This window comes from Capra hircus, chromosome 5 (assembly GCF_001704415.2).
Source record: "Capra hircus breed San Clemente chromosome 5, ASM170441v1, whole genome shotgun sequence".
In the NCBI taxonomy this organism is placed as follows: domain Eukaryota; kingdom Metazoa; phylum Chordata; class Mammalia; order Artiodactyla; family Bovidae; genus Capra; species Capra hircus.
The window spans coordinates 63,923,344-63,940,190 of NC_030812.1; the positions used below are offsets into that span (position 1 = coordinate 63,923,344).

A 16,847-nucleotide genomic window follows, 5' to 3' on the forward strand; every position below is an offset into this window, starting at 1 on the left:
ACAATGGAAACAGTGACAGACGGGAGCTCCAAAATCACTGCAGATGATAGCAGCCATGAAATTAAAAAGATACTTGCTCCCTGGAAGAAAAGCTGTGATCAACCTAGACAGCATATTAAAAAGCAGAGACATTACTTTGCCAACAGAGGTCTGTCTTGTCAAAGCTATGGTTTTTCCACTAGTCATGTATGGATGTGAGAGTTGGACTATAAAGAAAGCTGAGTGCCCAAGAATTGATGCTTTTGATCTGTGGTGTTGGAGCAAGACTCTTGAGAGTCCTTTGGACTGCAAGAAGATCCAGCCAGTCCATCCTAAAGGAAATCGGTCTTGTATATTCTTTGAAAGGACTCATGTTGAAGCTGAAACTCCAGTACTTTGGCCACCTGATGCAGAGAACTGACTTACTTGAAAAGACCCTGATGCTGGGAAAGATGGAAGGCAGGAGGAGAAGGGGAGGACAGGGTGAGATGGTTGGATGGCATCACCAACTCAATAGACATGAATGTGAGCAAGCTCTTGGAGTTGATGATGGACAGGGAAGCCTGGAGCAAAGAGCTGGATACAACTGAGCGACTGCTGAACTGAACACTTGAGCATTAAGAAAGATCTGCACAAATGGAGAAGTTCACATTCATGGGTAGGAAGATTTAGTATCATAAGTTGCTGGTTCTTCCCCAGTTGGAAACCTACGGTTAAATACAAATCTGAGCAAAATCCCAAAGGAGTTCCTCATATTATCCCAACAAGCTGATTCTAAAATTTATATGGAAGATAGTAAGTCGAAAATAGCCATGATACTCAAAAAAGAAGAGCGTAAGGGGCTTGTCCTGTCAGAGAATGAAAAATAAGACAAAAAGTGCTATCTAGAGAGGGATGATGTGAAAAAAGAACTTCTACTTATAAGATGACACACCCGGGATGTGGTATGTACCTTATACTGATAAGAGGATTAACAGCACCCAGGCTATATAACAAATACCAAAAACCAACAAAGATGATACAGTTGAAAAAGTGGCAAAAGATAGAAATCGGCATTGCAAAGGAAACGTAAGTGGCCCTTAACCCAGTTACCAAATATGGCTGTAACAGGCTGTAACCAGTACTTGTGTACTGGTTTTTCCCATGATCCAGCGGATGTTGGCAATTTGATCTCTAGTTCCTCTGCCTTTTCTAAAACCAGCTTAAACATCAGGGAGTTCTCGATTCACGTATTGCTGAAGCCTAGCTTGGAGAATTTTGAGCATTACTTTACTAGCATGTGAGATCAGTGCAATTGTTCGGTAGTTTGAGCATTCTTTGGCATTGCCTTTCTTTGGGATTGGAATGAAAACTGACCTTTTCCAGTCCTGTGGCCACTGCTGAGTTTTCCAAATTTGCTGGCATAGAGTGCAGCACTTTCACAGCATCAACTTTCAGGATTTGAAATAGCTCAACTGGAAATTGCCAACATCTGCTGGATCATGGAAAAAGCAAGAGAGTTCCAGAAAAACATCTACTTCTGCTTAAATATGCCAAAGCCTTTGACGGTGTGGATCACAATAAACTGGAAAATTCTGAGAGAGATGGGAATACCAGACCACCTGACCTGCCTTAAGTATGCAGGTCTGGAAGCAAGTTAGAACTGGACATGGAACAACAGACTGGTTCCAAAAAGGAAAAGGAGTACGTCAAGGCTGTATATTGTCACCCTGCTTATTTAACTTATATGCAGAGTACATCATGAGAAATGCTGGACTGGAAGAAACACAAGCTGGAATCAAGATTGCTGGGAGAAACATCAATAACCTCAGATATGCAAATGACACCACCCTTATGGCAGAAAGTGCAGAGGAGCTAAAAAGCCTCTTGATGAAAGTGAAAGAGGAGAGTGAAAAAGTTGGCTTAAAGCTCAACATTCAGAAAATGAAGATCATGGCATCTGGTGCCATCACTTCATGGGAAATAGATAGGGAAACTGGAAACAGTATCAGACTTTATTTTGGGGGGCTCCAAAATCACTGCAGATGGTGATTGCAGCCATGAAATTAACAGACACTTCCTCCTTGGAGGAAAAGTTATGACCAACCTAGACAGCATATTCAAAAGCAGAGACATTACTTGGCCGACTAAGGTCCGTCTAGTCAAGGTTATGGTTTTTCCTGTGGTCATGTACGGATGTGAGAGTTGGACTGAAGAAGGCTGAGCGCCAAAGAATTGATGCTTTTGATCTGTGGTGTTGGAGAAGACTCTTGAGAGTCCCTTGGACCGTAAGGAGATCAGCCCTGGGATTTCTTTGGAAGGAGTGATGCTAAAGCTGAAACTTCAGTACTTTGGCCACTTCATGCAAAGAGTTGACTCATTGGAAAAGACTCTGATGCTGGGAGGGATTGGGGGCAGGGGGAGAAGGGGACGACAGAGGATGAGATGGCTGGATGGCATCACGGACTCGATGGACCTGAGTCGAGTGAACTCCGGGAGTTGGTGATGGACAGGGAGGCTTGGCGTGCTGCAATTCATGGGGTAGCAAAGAGTCGGACACGACTGAACGACTGAACTGGTGTACTGGTTAGTAAGTCACTGTCTTGAGACCAGCTCGTGGTAGCACTCATGAACTTCAAAACCTCCTCCTTGGCTGTAGGAGTCCCTAGACACCACTGTCTCACCACATCAGAAATTAAAGGACTAAAACCTGTACTAGTAGGGTTTTGGTATCAGCTATGTCCTTTTTTTGAGTCACTCCTGTATTAACCTTGTTAATAATTAGGAAAATGCAGATTAACATGTGTGTGAAACTCCATTTTGAACCCTTCAGATTAACAAGGCTGACAATACCAAATGTGGGGAAGCGTGGAGGAAGGGAACTTTTTTATAAAATACTATGGAAAACAGTATGGCATTATGTTGTTCAACCATATGTTATCTTTTGCCTCTCTACACTTGATATATTAAACAGAAGCAATATTCTTTAGTATCCAATACATTTGGAAGGGTAGGGGGAGGAAAAATCCTACACTTTACATTTTATTTAACTCATTTATTTAAGTCTTTCTAACAGCTTCCTAAAACTCATTATTTTACAGATAAGGAATCTCATCTCAGGTTAAATAATCTACCTAAAGGTGACACAGGTTGAATGTGGCAGAGTCAAGATTAAACCTGGGACTGAACGCCCATGCTCTTTATGGTGACAGGGTTAGAATATTACAGCATATGGCATAGGAATCAAATGTTCAAACATTCATGAACTTCACAATTTGTGTTGGGATGTAGTTTGTATCTCAAACAGGAGTTCTCACACTTCCAAGGTGTTTGTAATATCCCAAAAGGATAAACATGGGGCATCCTGGAAAGCAGACCCAATTCTAAGTGATTTAAAGTGCAGGTATTTGCTTTTATAGAAAGTTTATAAATCAAAAGTTATTAATACTAAAGGCAAAGTCAGGAAAAATAAATATCTCAAGTATATTGAGCACGGCTTTGTTTTAATCAATATTTAATCATTCTAATCAGTATTTAATCAATATTTATTCCAGTAAATATTTATTGAGAGCCCAGTACCAAGTATGTGCCAGGTGCACCACGCTAGATGCAAGGGATTCTAACAGTAAATACGGTATGGTCCCTGCCCTCAAGGAGCTTACAGTTCCACAATTTAAAGTGCATCTCAGGTATTCTGATAATAGAATTCCACTCTCAATTTCTCTTTCTAAATTTGATCACATGACACAGCACAACTACTAAACAGAATTATAAAACAGAATGTTAGCGCTAAAAGAAACCTTTGATATTATTTGTACAAAAAGAAAAACCAAACAGAAACTGATGGAGTGGCCCTTTGTGCCTAGAACTCATATGCTCTGATTTCAAGTTTGGTCCTTTTCAGGCTTCTCATGAAACAAGACTAAGTAGATTTTTATAAATATAAACATTCAACCTCCTGTAACCTACAGCTGTTTCCTGCTAGACAAGGACCTTCTCATTTATACCAGGTTAATGTCAGTGTATGCTCTATTTATCCCATCCTATTCTTTGTGGCAAACCAGAGGGATCAGGATCATCCAAGTGCAGGCCTTTGCTACCAAGGCTATTTGTCAGGCAGTATTTGCCTGCCAAGGTTGTACCTCCCCATACTTCTATTTTCAGTGTTCCTGAACCACTGGGGAGTGCTTATCCATTTAGGTACAAGTCTAACACTAGATATGTGCCACTGACCAGAAAGGGACCCAAGTATAAAGTGCTGATGTACTAGTTTCCTAGCTGACAGACATACAGCCTACCATTTTTAACCATGAACATATTCTGAAGTGCCATAATGTGCCAGGTACCATACTGGACATTAGGGATATGAATATGAAAAAGACAGTTTGCTCATCAGGAGTGCCTTGCAAATCAGGACATGATGTCAGTTATATATTGTTAGTACTTTGGGGTACACTGGGAACATGTGCTCCTGGAAGAAGGCCTGAAAAAAATTGCTCCCAATTTTAGTAATTACTAAGGTCTCTATTTACTTCTGTCTCACTGTAGACTGGGTTGTTTGTAAAGTTCCTTTAAAAAGTCCATTAGGAAATAATTGTTTTTGATAGTCTAGCAGCAGTAAGTCTAATTTTTTAAATCAGGAATACTTAGTTTCTCTCCCTCTAGAATCAATAAGATTTTGACTTTTCACCATTCAAAGTCACATGTTCAATTACAGGTAGATAGAAGGAACCAAAGACAGTAAAAAACATCCTTTACAAAGCTTCTTAAAATAAGTCTTGTTTTCAAAAAATTTCCTTTAATATGAAATTCTGTTTAATGTGTTGTGAATTTGATCAAATATAACCATTGAGGACTATTTCTACTACCTCTACTAGTACGGAAAAATTTATAGACATTATTTTGAATGCACTATGTCAACTTCTATTAGCTTAATTTTACATAAGGAATTAACTTGTGTTGTCAATGCTGGCACTTCCAGGAATTTATAGTATAGTTCATGGGACAAGCTTCTGACCCTGAAATCTCACTGTAAGATCCCCTTGCAGGTGACTTTAGTCAAGCCAGTCTATCAGCATTTTGGGCCCATGTCCATAAAAATGAAGATGTAAAAATGATGTCCTAGCTACATGGCAGGATTCCTGTACAAATTGACTGAGTAGGTCCAAATCTGAAAAAAATTCCTAAACAACTATAAATAGTATAAAATAATAATTACAGATAAGTCAGTGAAGTTAGCCACCAAAATAATTATTTCATGCCTATAACCAAAAGCTTTTAAACTAAACAGCTTAGATAAAGTGGTCATTAAACAAATGAAGACTATAATTACCCACGCTAAGTTCTTGGCCTTCTCTATTGAGCCTAATCTTTGGAAAAACCTAATTCATTTTAGAGGGAAAAATCTGAGTTAAGATATTCATTAGTGTTAATACAAACAAGATGCAACCACTAATTTAAAAATCGGAGGGTTTTTTTCCTCATTAAGAGTACATTCTTTAATAGGACTGTATCTGAATAATAGGACTACATACAAATAGAATATATACCTTAACACAAGATAACAAGGAAGGAATATTTTACATTATATAGGGCAGACATTCAGTTGGTTCAATCACGATGAGTTACCCTTCCAACCAAATACTTAGTTTTAATATGTATTACAAATGTTCCAGTCAGTTCGGTATATGCTGACAATCAGACAGCTTTAACATTTAGTAGTGTGGAGCACACTTAACTGTTTCCAAAGGGATATGTGATGTGGTCTTCGTTTCAGAGGAGCAAAAGTGACTGAATTACTGTCTGCTCTTTAATGTTTCAACTAACCTGTGAAGAGAAAATGAACAGTTTCATAAAATTAACTTCAAATTTTCAGGTATAGAGAATGACCGTTTATAATATAAATTTCATACTGAAGATGAATTCCAAAGCACTTTAAATGATGAAGGTTAAGATGGTTATATTAAAAGAATGAAGTTATGGACTCAGTTTCCACAAGGGTATATTTTAGCTCTCACTTTGTCTATGCTTTGAATGAAAAATCAAAAACAACCAAATAGCTACTTTCCAGGCTGCTACCTACTATAGCCAGGTCAGATGTAGATAATTCAGAGATGAAAACTAGCCTCAGTTCTCAAGGAGATGATAATTTAATGAGCAGATGCACAAATCAACTACAAGACAGTGTAACAAGTACTATTATATCACTGATCTCTGACAAGGACATCTGTGTGTGTGGTAAGGCAGTGGGCCTGGAGGTAGAAAGACTCTTGAGAAGCAGAGCCTCAACCTAAGTCCTGAAGGATAAGAAACTGGAGGGTGAGCTGAGTAAAGGAAAAAGCTATTAATACAGCAGAGAGGTGGTTTACCTAACTATAATTAGTATGTGTGGCTAAAACAAAAGCAGATATACATGAAAACGAGTGGAAGAAAAAGGTGGAGGAACTTAATATGATAAAATGCAAAGTAATCTGATTTCATCCTTAAGACCAAAGGGAAATTACAAATGCATGTACACACAAATCCACAAATGGCTTCTGGAAACATACTTACCATTCCATTGCCTCATCAAGGCCAGTGCCTTTGGTTGCTGAAGTTTTGAATATTTGCCATTTTCGGTCCTTCAAGGCAGGTAACCCAAGTGAATTTGCCATTTCTGAGGGAGTCATTGCCTGTTCCATGTCCTGCTTATTTGCAAACACCACTAAAATGGCTTTTCTCAGCTCTTCTTCCTAAGTAAAATAAAAAAATATTCTCTAATCAATTTGCTCCTGAGTTTAGGAAGAAATGTCAAAACAAAAATCTTATTTTAAAAGCATATTTCCTAACTCCTTTTTATATTTCTTTACTCAATTTAGAAGTTTTGTGTACAAAGGTAAAACAAATTGGTTTTGTGTCTGTAAGTTTTAATATAATAGTCCTGATTCAACCTCCACGTGTACTTTATATCACTAATAAATAAATATTGATTGAATTAATTAAAAGTTAATTCCTAAAGAATGAATACAACTTTTAGTTTTCTATGGAGAAAGAGTACACAAGTCAAATCCTAATACTACAAAAAACCTAATAACAATCCAATACAATTTGAGAATTGGGAACTGAAGTTAATAATCCATTTCTTTTATGCCATACTTCATATAATAAAAGTTTATTATACCATGTGAATTACAGCTAAATAAAGCTTATATTTTAAAAATATGTTATAGCTGAGGCATTTAACCAGTCCCTTAAAATTCCTTATACTTTGAATTTGGTCTAAGAAGCTTTTATGATAAATGTGATGCTATGTTGTTTAAAAAAAAATTTGGCAAAACTTTAAAACTTTAGGTTGAAATTTATAAATTGGAAGCTACTAAGAAGTTAATCATCCAAGAACTCAGAAGTCCAAAATATTCTAAGTTTTGGTTCTAACTAGGAATCAAGTTGCCTGGAACTTAAACATTCAATAATTGAGTGATTCAGAATCATAGTTTTAGTGGGAAAAGGAAACCTATACATCTAATTTTCTCAAGCAAAGGCAATTTCATTATTAAGTTAATCATTAGTACATTTGAGAAGCTTATTTAACAATTTTAAAATCTTTTAGATGACTGCTTAATGCACCCTCTAAATTCAGTTAGCTTATCAGTATCTTACAAACCTCAGTGAATATAATGTATTGGGTTCTTCGTTAAGAGCTGTGATACACTGTTCCACACATCAGGGGTACAAGGTAAAGGCAAAGAACTTTACACTTTAGGGTGGGAAGCATACATATGTAAACAAATATGTTTCAAATAATGGAAAGAAATGGTAAATAGTTACAAAGAATAAAGTAAGATAAAGGGTTAGAATATAACTGAGACCTCCTTTCTGAGGAAGAAACATGTGAGATAAAACATGTCAAGAAGGCAGCCACACAAAGATTTGGGGAAGGAGAATTCCAAGCAGGAGAAGCAAGTGCAAAACCCTAAACCAGGTGTCAGGTACACAAACTCACTGAGCAAAGAAAAGAAATATTGGTATGGCTGAAGTACTGTAAACACAGGAAAGAGTAAAAAAATGATCAAGCTGGGAGAGGTAAACAGGGGCCAGAATTGTGCCAGAAATCCATTCTGAACTTCAATGTTTCTAAAACAAATATACTTTATTATTTATATACTTATATAATAAATCTGCTTCCATATGCTAATTTATACAACCAGAAATGAAGACATTAAAAAAAACAATCACTTCACAGAAGTGATGTAGATAGTCACTTCAGTTTAGAAAGGGTTTAGCTCTGAATTTTCTGGAAATTAAGGAATTTTATTTAAAGGAAGTTACAGGACTGGAATTTTTTTTTTGTCTTCAACTCTTCCCAACAGTATTTTTGGAATAGAAAGTAATTTGCATAAAAGAAAATGATACTACAGACATGGGTGTGGGGGAGACCCCTGTTTCCCTTTTACTTATTTCTGCATGTGACAATAAATAATAAAAAGTGCAAGCAAATATAAATGACTTACCCACATTTTAATAAAGTTTTCTTACCTCCAACATGGCAACTAATTCTGATTTGGAAATGCCAATTCGGTCTCGGTCACAACTGTCAACTACATAAATGACTGCATCTGTGTTTGAATAATAACATCTCCAGTATGGCCTAAAGAAAATTCAGAAAGGGAGAATATATTATTATTTGAAATATGAAACTGATAGGTTAATTTATATGCTAGGACTTGGCTATGGTGGGGTGAAGGGTGTTACTTGCCAATCCTTTCGCACCCATATCAATATCAATGCCATGATGATTGTTTCTGATGGACATGTATCATATCCCTCAGATGGGAATGGGTAGAAAGAATATTGATAAAACAGGATCAAGGAGCTTCAGAATAAGTTTAGACTACAGGCTGAGAGAAGAATTTATAAAATCACTAAATGTACTGATGAAAAAATGTTTCAGGCAGACCTGATCACTGTATCTTATAAATCTTTAACTAGAAACTCCTTAAGAGAAATGGGTTCTTTAAAAATAATTTTAGTAACAGACTTTAAATTGATCACTGAAGACAAGAAGTAGAAATGGCTAAAATTAACAAATGAATCCAAAGTGGTTCAAGAAATAAAATGAGTTAAAAGGCAGCAAAGTGCTTGGGGAATGCATCTAGTCCTAAATAGTGGGCCCAAAAGGTATTTTCATGAAATCCAAAACAGTCTGTCTCACAGAGGAAGGGACTGACAAGTATTAACTAGAGGATTCTTTTTATTTAAAAACTACTGAAATAATCAGGTCTTGAGACTTTCATGGAAAAAATTTTCATCTAAGTGATATAGGAAAAACTGACTTCTGTAGATTTTAATTATTTTCAGTTAAAAATCTTTAATTCTCAGATTTTAATTGAGAGAATAAGGTGGGTTTACCTCATTTTAAACTAGGTAGCTCCTATTACATTACAAAAGAAGACATATTTTGGTTTATTGCTGTTAACCCTAAAAGAGCAATAAAGATCCCAATACTACAAAATGGTCTGGCCTTTATACCATACCTGATGCTTGTCTGTCCTCCCAAATCCCAGACTTGGAATTTAAGGTTCTTGTATGTTACTGTCTCAACATTAAATCCAATGGCTGGAAGAGAAAGCAAATTAATAGTATATGTAGACTAATACCTTCTGTCTTCAAAGTGTGCAGTCTGAGTTTCAGCAATTAGTGGTAATTGCTGAATCACATTATTAGTTCAAATATTATTCCATTTACGACAGTATGCTGTGCTATACATACACACACACACCACCCTCCCCCAATAAGCAAGATCAACCCCACTTTCAGGGTATATAAGAACCCCCAGCCACCTCTGCAATTAGATAATCTGCTCAATGGAAATCCTATTATGTTAAACGCTGGCATACAAAAGTGTTCAGAAAGTTATACTTAGAAAGGACAGTTGTAAACGTATTACAAAAAATGGAATTTTGGTATGTAGCAAATAGGATAAAGCCTAGATTCTAAACTTCAGTAAGGCACAGCAATGGCTGTATACCTCTTTATGGAAGCTGAGTTCGCTAAGGCAGGGAACTTCACAGACCCTCTGAAGACTTCCTCAAGAGCTCATCCACAGTAAGGTCACAGCTAGATGGTCAAAAGGGAAGAGTCTCAACCCCTTTCCCTGCCATCCTTCTTAGGTGGAGCTTGGCATCACATGCCTAAAGCAAGATACTATTACTTTCAATGAAAGGAATCCAGAGGAGCTGGAGAAGATGCTGAAAAAACTTAGAAGCTATACATATGAAAATTACTAAGATTTTATAAACTTAAAAAAAACAAAGTAAAATGTAACTTACAGCTATAACTGGACAATTAATTTTTTAGATTTAAGTTTATACTGGTAAACGATGCTTAAGAGTATATATGGCAAGTATAAAAAAATTACTATAGCACATCTTGAGCGAAAAAGTAAAAAGCAAGTTCATGATGTCTCCCTTAGAATTAGGTAGCAGTGTAATCACCATCTTCAACCTCAATTACAAATGTTGTTTACTTGCAGAAAGAACGTGGTATAAACCACATTTGCTAAAACGCAATCCACTGAGCTGTGGGTACCACAGCGGCCACCATGACTCAACTGCAGCACAGATGGGAGATTTGAGAACCAAAAACCAAAGAAACTGAAATTTCTTGAACGCGGTAGCAAGAAGTAACAGATGACATGGTCCAAAAAGTTCTTTTGTAAAAGCTAGACTTTTCTTTTTTAATCTGGAAGTTTAAATGGTACTAAATAGAAATACCTTGAGTGACGGAGTAACTTAAAGACATTCTTGAACAAACTCTACGAACTATTAAACTTAGTTTAAGTATACTAATGATCAGGGTAAAAAAATGAAAATAGTATAAGTAACAGAACAGTCTTCTTATGTAGTAAATTAGTACTACTAAAGAATATTTTTCTAAGATATCAATTGATTTAAAGGTGTTACTTTTCTTGATATTTTTAAGTTCCAGATTAATTCAACACTCAGTCTCTTCAACTCAGATCTTTAAAAATAATCAATAGGATTCAAAAAAAAAAAACACCTAATCTTAATCAAATAATAACAAGTACAGAAAAAAAAACACTGCACATGTAATAGTATAACTTAGTATCGACATACTGATAATTCTTTACTCAGAATTACAAATTATTTTATATACTTGATTCATTTTCCCTATTCATTGGCTTTATTTTCAAAGCAAATGAATATTTATTATCTTCATTTTATCAGTAAAGATACTGGCTCTCAGTGATATTATGTGGCTTAACTCTACCCAACTTTTAAAACAGCTCTAAACAGCAGAACCCAGCCATGGACAGGGGTTCATAAATTACACCAAGCTGTCCATAAATTTATGAAAAAAAATGTTATCAATATTATGCTCATAGAAGTCTACAAATCTTATTAATTACATTACATATGTATTCAGAAAGAAAGTTTTTTTCAATGGAAAACAAAAGCCCCTATCCTATAATTAGTTTATGATACCAACACTTACTAGGAATAGTAGTCACGACTTCTCCAACCTGTAATCTGTACAAAATTGTAGTTTTTCCTGCTCCATCTAATCCCAAAATTAAAATCCTCATTTCCCGAGTTCCAAACAGACTGGAAAAGATGCTTGAGAAAAAGCCACCTTAGAAAATAACAAAAATGTATTTCAATATCATTTCAAGAACTAGATCCACAAAACATTTAATCTTGTTCTTTAAAAGCTATACTAAATTCAATAACATTGTAGTATTTTCCTCCATTCATAGGAACATTGCTTCCAATGAAACACATCATTCAACATCAAACTAGTAATTACTGATTGTTACGATGTCCTGGATACTATGTTAGGCAGGCTCAGAAGATATAGGCAAAAAATAAGAGAAATATGACTCCCCTCATGTAGCTCACTTTCTAAACGAGAGAATATGGATAGCTTAACATGATATCCTCATTACCCCTAGAAATTAAAGGGCAAATTAGAATGATAGTGGGACAATGAAATCCTTGAACATGAAAAGCAATTATTATTGTTGTACAACAATAGTACCATAAGTACCTTCAATCACTGAGAATTCTCCGTAAGGAATGTAACTTGCAAAGAAATTGAGACAGAAGCCAAAAATAACAAAAATTATTTTTGATGAAAACATTTTAAAAATTAGTAATAAAGCTACATTCAACATATCATGAACTATTACCAGAAAGCTTCCTATACACAAGGTATTGTATAATATAAAAGCACTTGTGAACAGAGAATAGAATGGTGGTTACCAGATGCTGGGAGAGTGGGGAAAATCAGACAGTGTTAGTCAAAGGGTATACACTTTCATTAGAAGATACGTTCTGGAGATCTAATGAACATCATGGTAACTATATTTAATTAATAATATATTGTACCCTTGAAATTTGCTAAGACAGCAGATCTCAAAGTGTTCTCATCACACGGACAAAAAGGGTAACTGTAAGGTGATGGACGTGTTAATCTGCTTGAATGTGGTAATTATTTCACAATGTATATATATATCAAAATATCATGCTGTACACCTTAAATATACGCAATTTTTGTCATTCATACCTCAATACAGCTGAAAAAAAGTTAAAATTTAAAATCATCCTCTGTGTCAGCAGGGCCTCCCAGTAATAGATTAAATTGTTGTGTGTTTAAATAAAATAACCCCTAAGAGTGAGGGAGGTGGAAATTCAGAATCTTTATTATGTCTACAATCAAACAAGATGCTCTTTTAAAATAAGTTCTTTCTTTAATGATTACCCCTCCCCACCTAATAAAAGCACTCTGGCCCTTTCTTACCAAAAGACATTTGAAAAGATTAGAAAAAAGTTACACTGACAATATAAAAAAGTTGACAACAGAAACGATGCTCACAAACAACACCTGGTTATTTTACAAAGAAATGACAAAATTTTAAACTACAAGTCTGGAAAAATGAATCCACCATGGGCTAGAGAACCCTGAAAGTTTGTAACATAAGCAGTGTGACTTGACAAAACCCTTTCTTACAGGTTAAAAAGAGGCAGTAGGAAAAAAACTTACAGGGTTATGCAAAAAGACAAGGCAGTGCTTCTGATGTTTCAGAGCAAGATGGAAACTCCCCAGAAAATAGCTGAGGTATTTAAATAACCCAAAGAATTTGCATCACTTGGAGAGTTGTGAACAAGTTAAAAAATCTGCACCTTCATTTGGGCTCCATTGGGGAGCGAAGCTCTATCTGATGCTTTTGACGACAATGTAGCTCCCTCAATTAGCACTCCAAAAATTGGGTTTAAAACGTCATCACTGACCAGTAATACCTTCCCTGCCCACTTCCCCCGCCATATTCCTCTCTTACAGAAAAAGTTAAAGGCAAGCAGATAAATGCCGTGTTGGCAATAAAACATTACGAGCAACACCTTTTGGATTTTAAACTGACGCTGTCCCAGCGACCAGGGAGAGAGTATCAAGCTGCCACTACAAGGTCAGAGCTCATCTTTCACCCAAGAAACCTTAGCGAACTTGCGACTGACATGTTGCCAAGCTTCGCAGACCAACTCCGTCCAGCAAGCGGCGCTGGGTCCGAGGAGGTAAGGGAAAAGTTCACCGACCCACGGTGACCCACCCCTGACGCCGCGGGGAGACAGGAAGCGAAGGTTCGAGGCAGAGTCCACGCACACTAGTGAAGAGCCAAGGTGACCGAAGTCCTCAGCAACCAGCTCCCTGAGACGCTGGCTGGGCTTCCCAGGCCTGCCCCTCTGTTCCTCCTCTCCCCAACCCCAGCCCCCGCGGCCTCGGCCTCTCAGTGCGCCCAGGCTCCCTTCTCAGATCTCTCACCCATGATGAACCGCCTGTCCGCCCTCGTCCACTGTCAGAGACCGGCCCCGACCTCGGCAGCGACTCCTATTCGAGTCTCGGCGCCGCCACCTCCCCTCGCCTAGGCCTGCGCTCCGGCACAGCTCGGACTCTTGGCTCCCAGACAGTTTCTTTGGAAGCTTGGTCAGCCAGCAACTTCCACGTCGGACCTCCCGGCAGGGGCGGGAGCGAGGGCCGCCGCGACTGCGCGCTGGACACCGAGGCCTGAGCGTCCGCGTCGTCGCTTTCGACGCAATCCCCGGCAAACATGGTGTAGATATTGTGGGAGTCACGAGAGGAAAAAAAAAAGATTCAAGGACTCCGAGTTGCTCTTGCTTCTGTTTTCTTGGAAAAGAAGTGATTCCGAAGTAGATAAATTAGAATTTTCATTTTAACTTCTGACACCAAGAAGTGACGAATCCGCCAACCAGGAATGCGCGTCGCGCCTGGATGCGGCTGTCTGACTGGGCGCGGGCGCAGGTTGCGGCGACGCAGAAATTCCTGGTCCAGAAGCACCCTGCGGAGTTTACCTGATTTTCCCCAGTTCCTTTCTCAGATCAGGAAATAGAACTACATAGTAATGATAGGAAGAGCCCTGCGCCACCATTCCGGAGCAGCCTTACAGTGAGGCGGCTGTTGAGATTTTAGGCGTCGCAGTGGTCTGTAGGCTCAGCGTTAGAGCCCCTCCTTTCTTCCACCTGTACCTTTCCTGATACTAAAGTCATTACTCTAGGAAAGGTATGTATTTTTAGGGCACCGTCATTTTTCAAAATGCAGTGCTTGTTAATATTTTATTATCCTGTTAATATGTTAATATCCTTCTTGTTAATATTGACCTGGTATTGCAGTCCCTGCTTACTACAAAGGAACATTTGAGGAAGCGGAAGTATAGTAGCACGATAGAATTAAAGCTAGATACTTAGATTGTAAGTCAGTGGAATTTTATTCTTGAGACAAGCGTGTAGAGTTGACGTGACCTCTTTCAAATCTTTGCTCAGATTTTTTTTAAAATTGCAACCTACCCTACATCTCCCTTATCCTGATTTTTAATAGAACTTACCAGTTAACATAATTTACTTACTTATGCTTGTCTGTCTACTTTCTCTCACTAGACTGTTACATCTATGAATGCAAGTATTTTTTATTTTGTCTGCTCTTTTGTTCTTATAATTGGGCACTAAACAAATAGCTGTTGAGAGAATGTGTTGAATTACAAGTTTTTAAGACCAATTACATAGCATTAGTTAACTTAAAACATATGCAGCATTATTAAATTTGTTTCCTAAAATAGGCATATGTAAACCACCTGTCCTAATTTGATGAGGCCAAACTGTCTTCTAGAAAGTTATGTTTGAAGAGAAACCACCAGATGGTGGTATTGCCTCAGGCCAGTTCTCAGCGGAATGAGATCAGTTGGTCTAATTGATTTAATACCTTTCAAATGTTATGTATTATGTTATTACAATAATAATACCTTAAATTTTATTTTATTTTATTTTTTTTTGCTTGTTCAATAAGTTTATTGTTGTATTATCTGAAAAATCTTGATAGAAAATTGTGGTTTGGTTTAACTCTCAGCAGCTCGTTCCTGAGCTCTAAGGAAGCTTGCCTTCTTCTGAGCTACCCAGTCTTTCTTCTGGGCAAGTGACATTTTGGGATGGTTCCACCTCTTCTTTTTAACTTCTTTCTTAGGCTTCTTCTCATACACTGGATTCTCTCATATTGCAGCATGAGCTTTCTTATACATCTCCTCCATGTCTGGAGTTACGTTGTTCTTTATGTACTGAGAGAACTGTTTCTTGTAAGCATCTTCATCTTCTTCAATCAGGTAACGCATGTAATCTGCAACGTTTTGCCCCATGATGTGCTTTCGGTGTACCTCAGCTTTCTGAATCATAACCAGGGAACCGTTTGGTACTGTGAGGGATAGACAAGCCTCCATCGACAGCTCCCTTTAGGGCCCCAAAAACTTTATTCCCGGTAGTAGTTCTGGCAAGTCCTGCATCCAAGTAACAGGTGAAGGCACCAGGTTGACCATCAATGCTTTCCACATTGTATTCATCACCAGTCACCTCGACTTGGCCTTCATAAATTTTGTCCATACGGAACCTATTAAGAAGCCTGCGGGCCAGCAGCAGGCCAGTACAATATGCGGCAGCATAGTTTGTCAAGCCAACCTTCACACCGTATTTTGGGAGTTCGTGAGCATAAGCTGCACAAACTATCATATCTCCCTCTATACGGGCATAAGCAATCTGACAAATGATATCTCTGTTCGTTACACGAACTATCATTCTGTATTTAGGTGTGTTGTACTTATTTTTATCTTGGATTACCAGTCGTTTCCGAGCATAGTAGTCAGTTTTGCCCTCTCGCCTTCTGAATTTCACTTGGTATCTCTTGAAGTAGGCCTTGTTCTTGACAACTTTAACAAACCCCATCCTGAGGAACAGAACCCCAACTCCGCGGCTTGCCACAGAGCTGCAGAACCAGCACGGCTCCGGGGGGGAAAAAGCATATGTTAAATTTTAAAATGTGAACGCTTTAATATAGTCCAAGCAAGGAAAACAATTCCAAAATTCTTTTGACTGTAAAGCCACAATTAGATGGAGTAAGTTTAAAATTTTAAAGCTAGAAGGAACTTCAATTCCACCTATCTCAGTCACAGATGAAGAAGTGGAAAAGAGCTAAGCGATAGAGCTAGGACATCTACTGTGATCATTTAACTTCCAGACCTAAAGTAACTACATTATGATGCCTTCTGTAACCGTACGTTTGGTAAATTGATTTGCAAACTACCATACTGTAGTTTTCTGTAGTTTCCGAAGTTAGAAACTTAAGATTTAAGTGTGTTCCATTGCTAGTGAAAGTTACATTCTTTGCTTAGATTTTATTCCAAGCAGAATAAATTCCAAGCAGAATGAAGCAGAACCTATGAAATATAATAAATATAAAAGTATAGTAAATATAAGCTTCAGAAGGGCTTTTCACACTGTTCATTTATAATTGTTTTTTAAACTAAGCAACATTTTGAAATCATAACTAGATGTGTGATT

At 37.5% G+C, this 16,847-nt stretch overlaps 1 protein-coding gene and 1 pseudogene across 1 annotated transcript; both read right to left on the reverse strand.

Moving 5' to 3' along the window:
• Positions 3,443-14,562, reverse strand: ARL1 (ADP ribosylation factor like GTPase 1). Its single transcript, XM_005680512.3, has 6 exons — positions 13,774-14,562; positions 11,452-11,589; positions 9,471-9,552; positions 8,473-8,584; positions 6,511-6,689; positions 3,443-5,784 (listed from the first exon to the last, which is right to left on the reverse strand). The coding sequence occupies exons 1-6, from the start codon at positions 13,775-13,777 to the stop codon at positions 5,754-5,756; spliced, it is 546 nt and encodes a 181-aa protein (XP_005680569.1). The 5' UTR covers positions 13,778-14,562; the 3' UTR covers positions 3,443-5,753.
• Positions 15,299-16,302, reverse strand: LOC102172417 (annotated as a pseudogene).

What these genes read in the sequence shown, in the direction of transcription:
- ARL1 (XM_005680512.3), bottom strand. An exon ending in AGTCGTGACTACTATTCCTA is followed by an intron (nt 9,553 to 11,451) that starts GTAAGTGTTGGT and finishes TTTCTCTTCCAG; the next exon opens with CCATTGGATTTAATGTTGAG. An exon ending in CTTGATGAGGCAATGGAATG is followed by an intron (nt 5,785 to 6,510) that starts GTAAGTATGTTT and finishes TTCTCTTCACAG; the next exon opens with GTTAGTTGAAACATTAAAGA.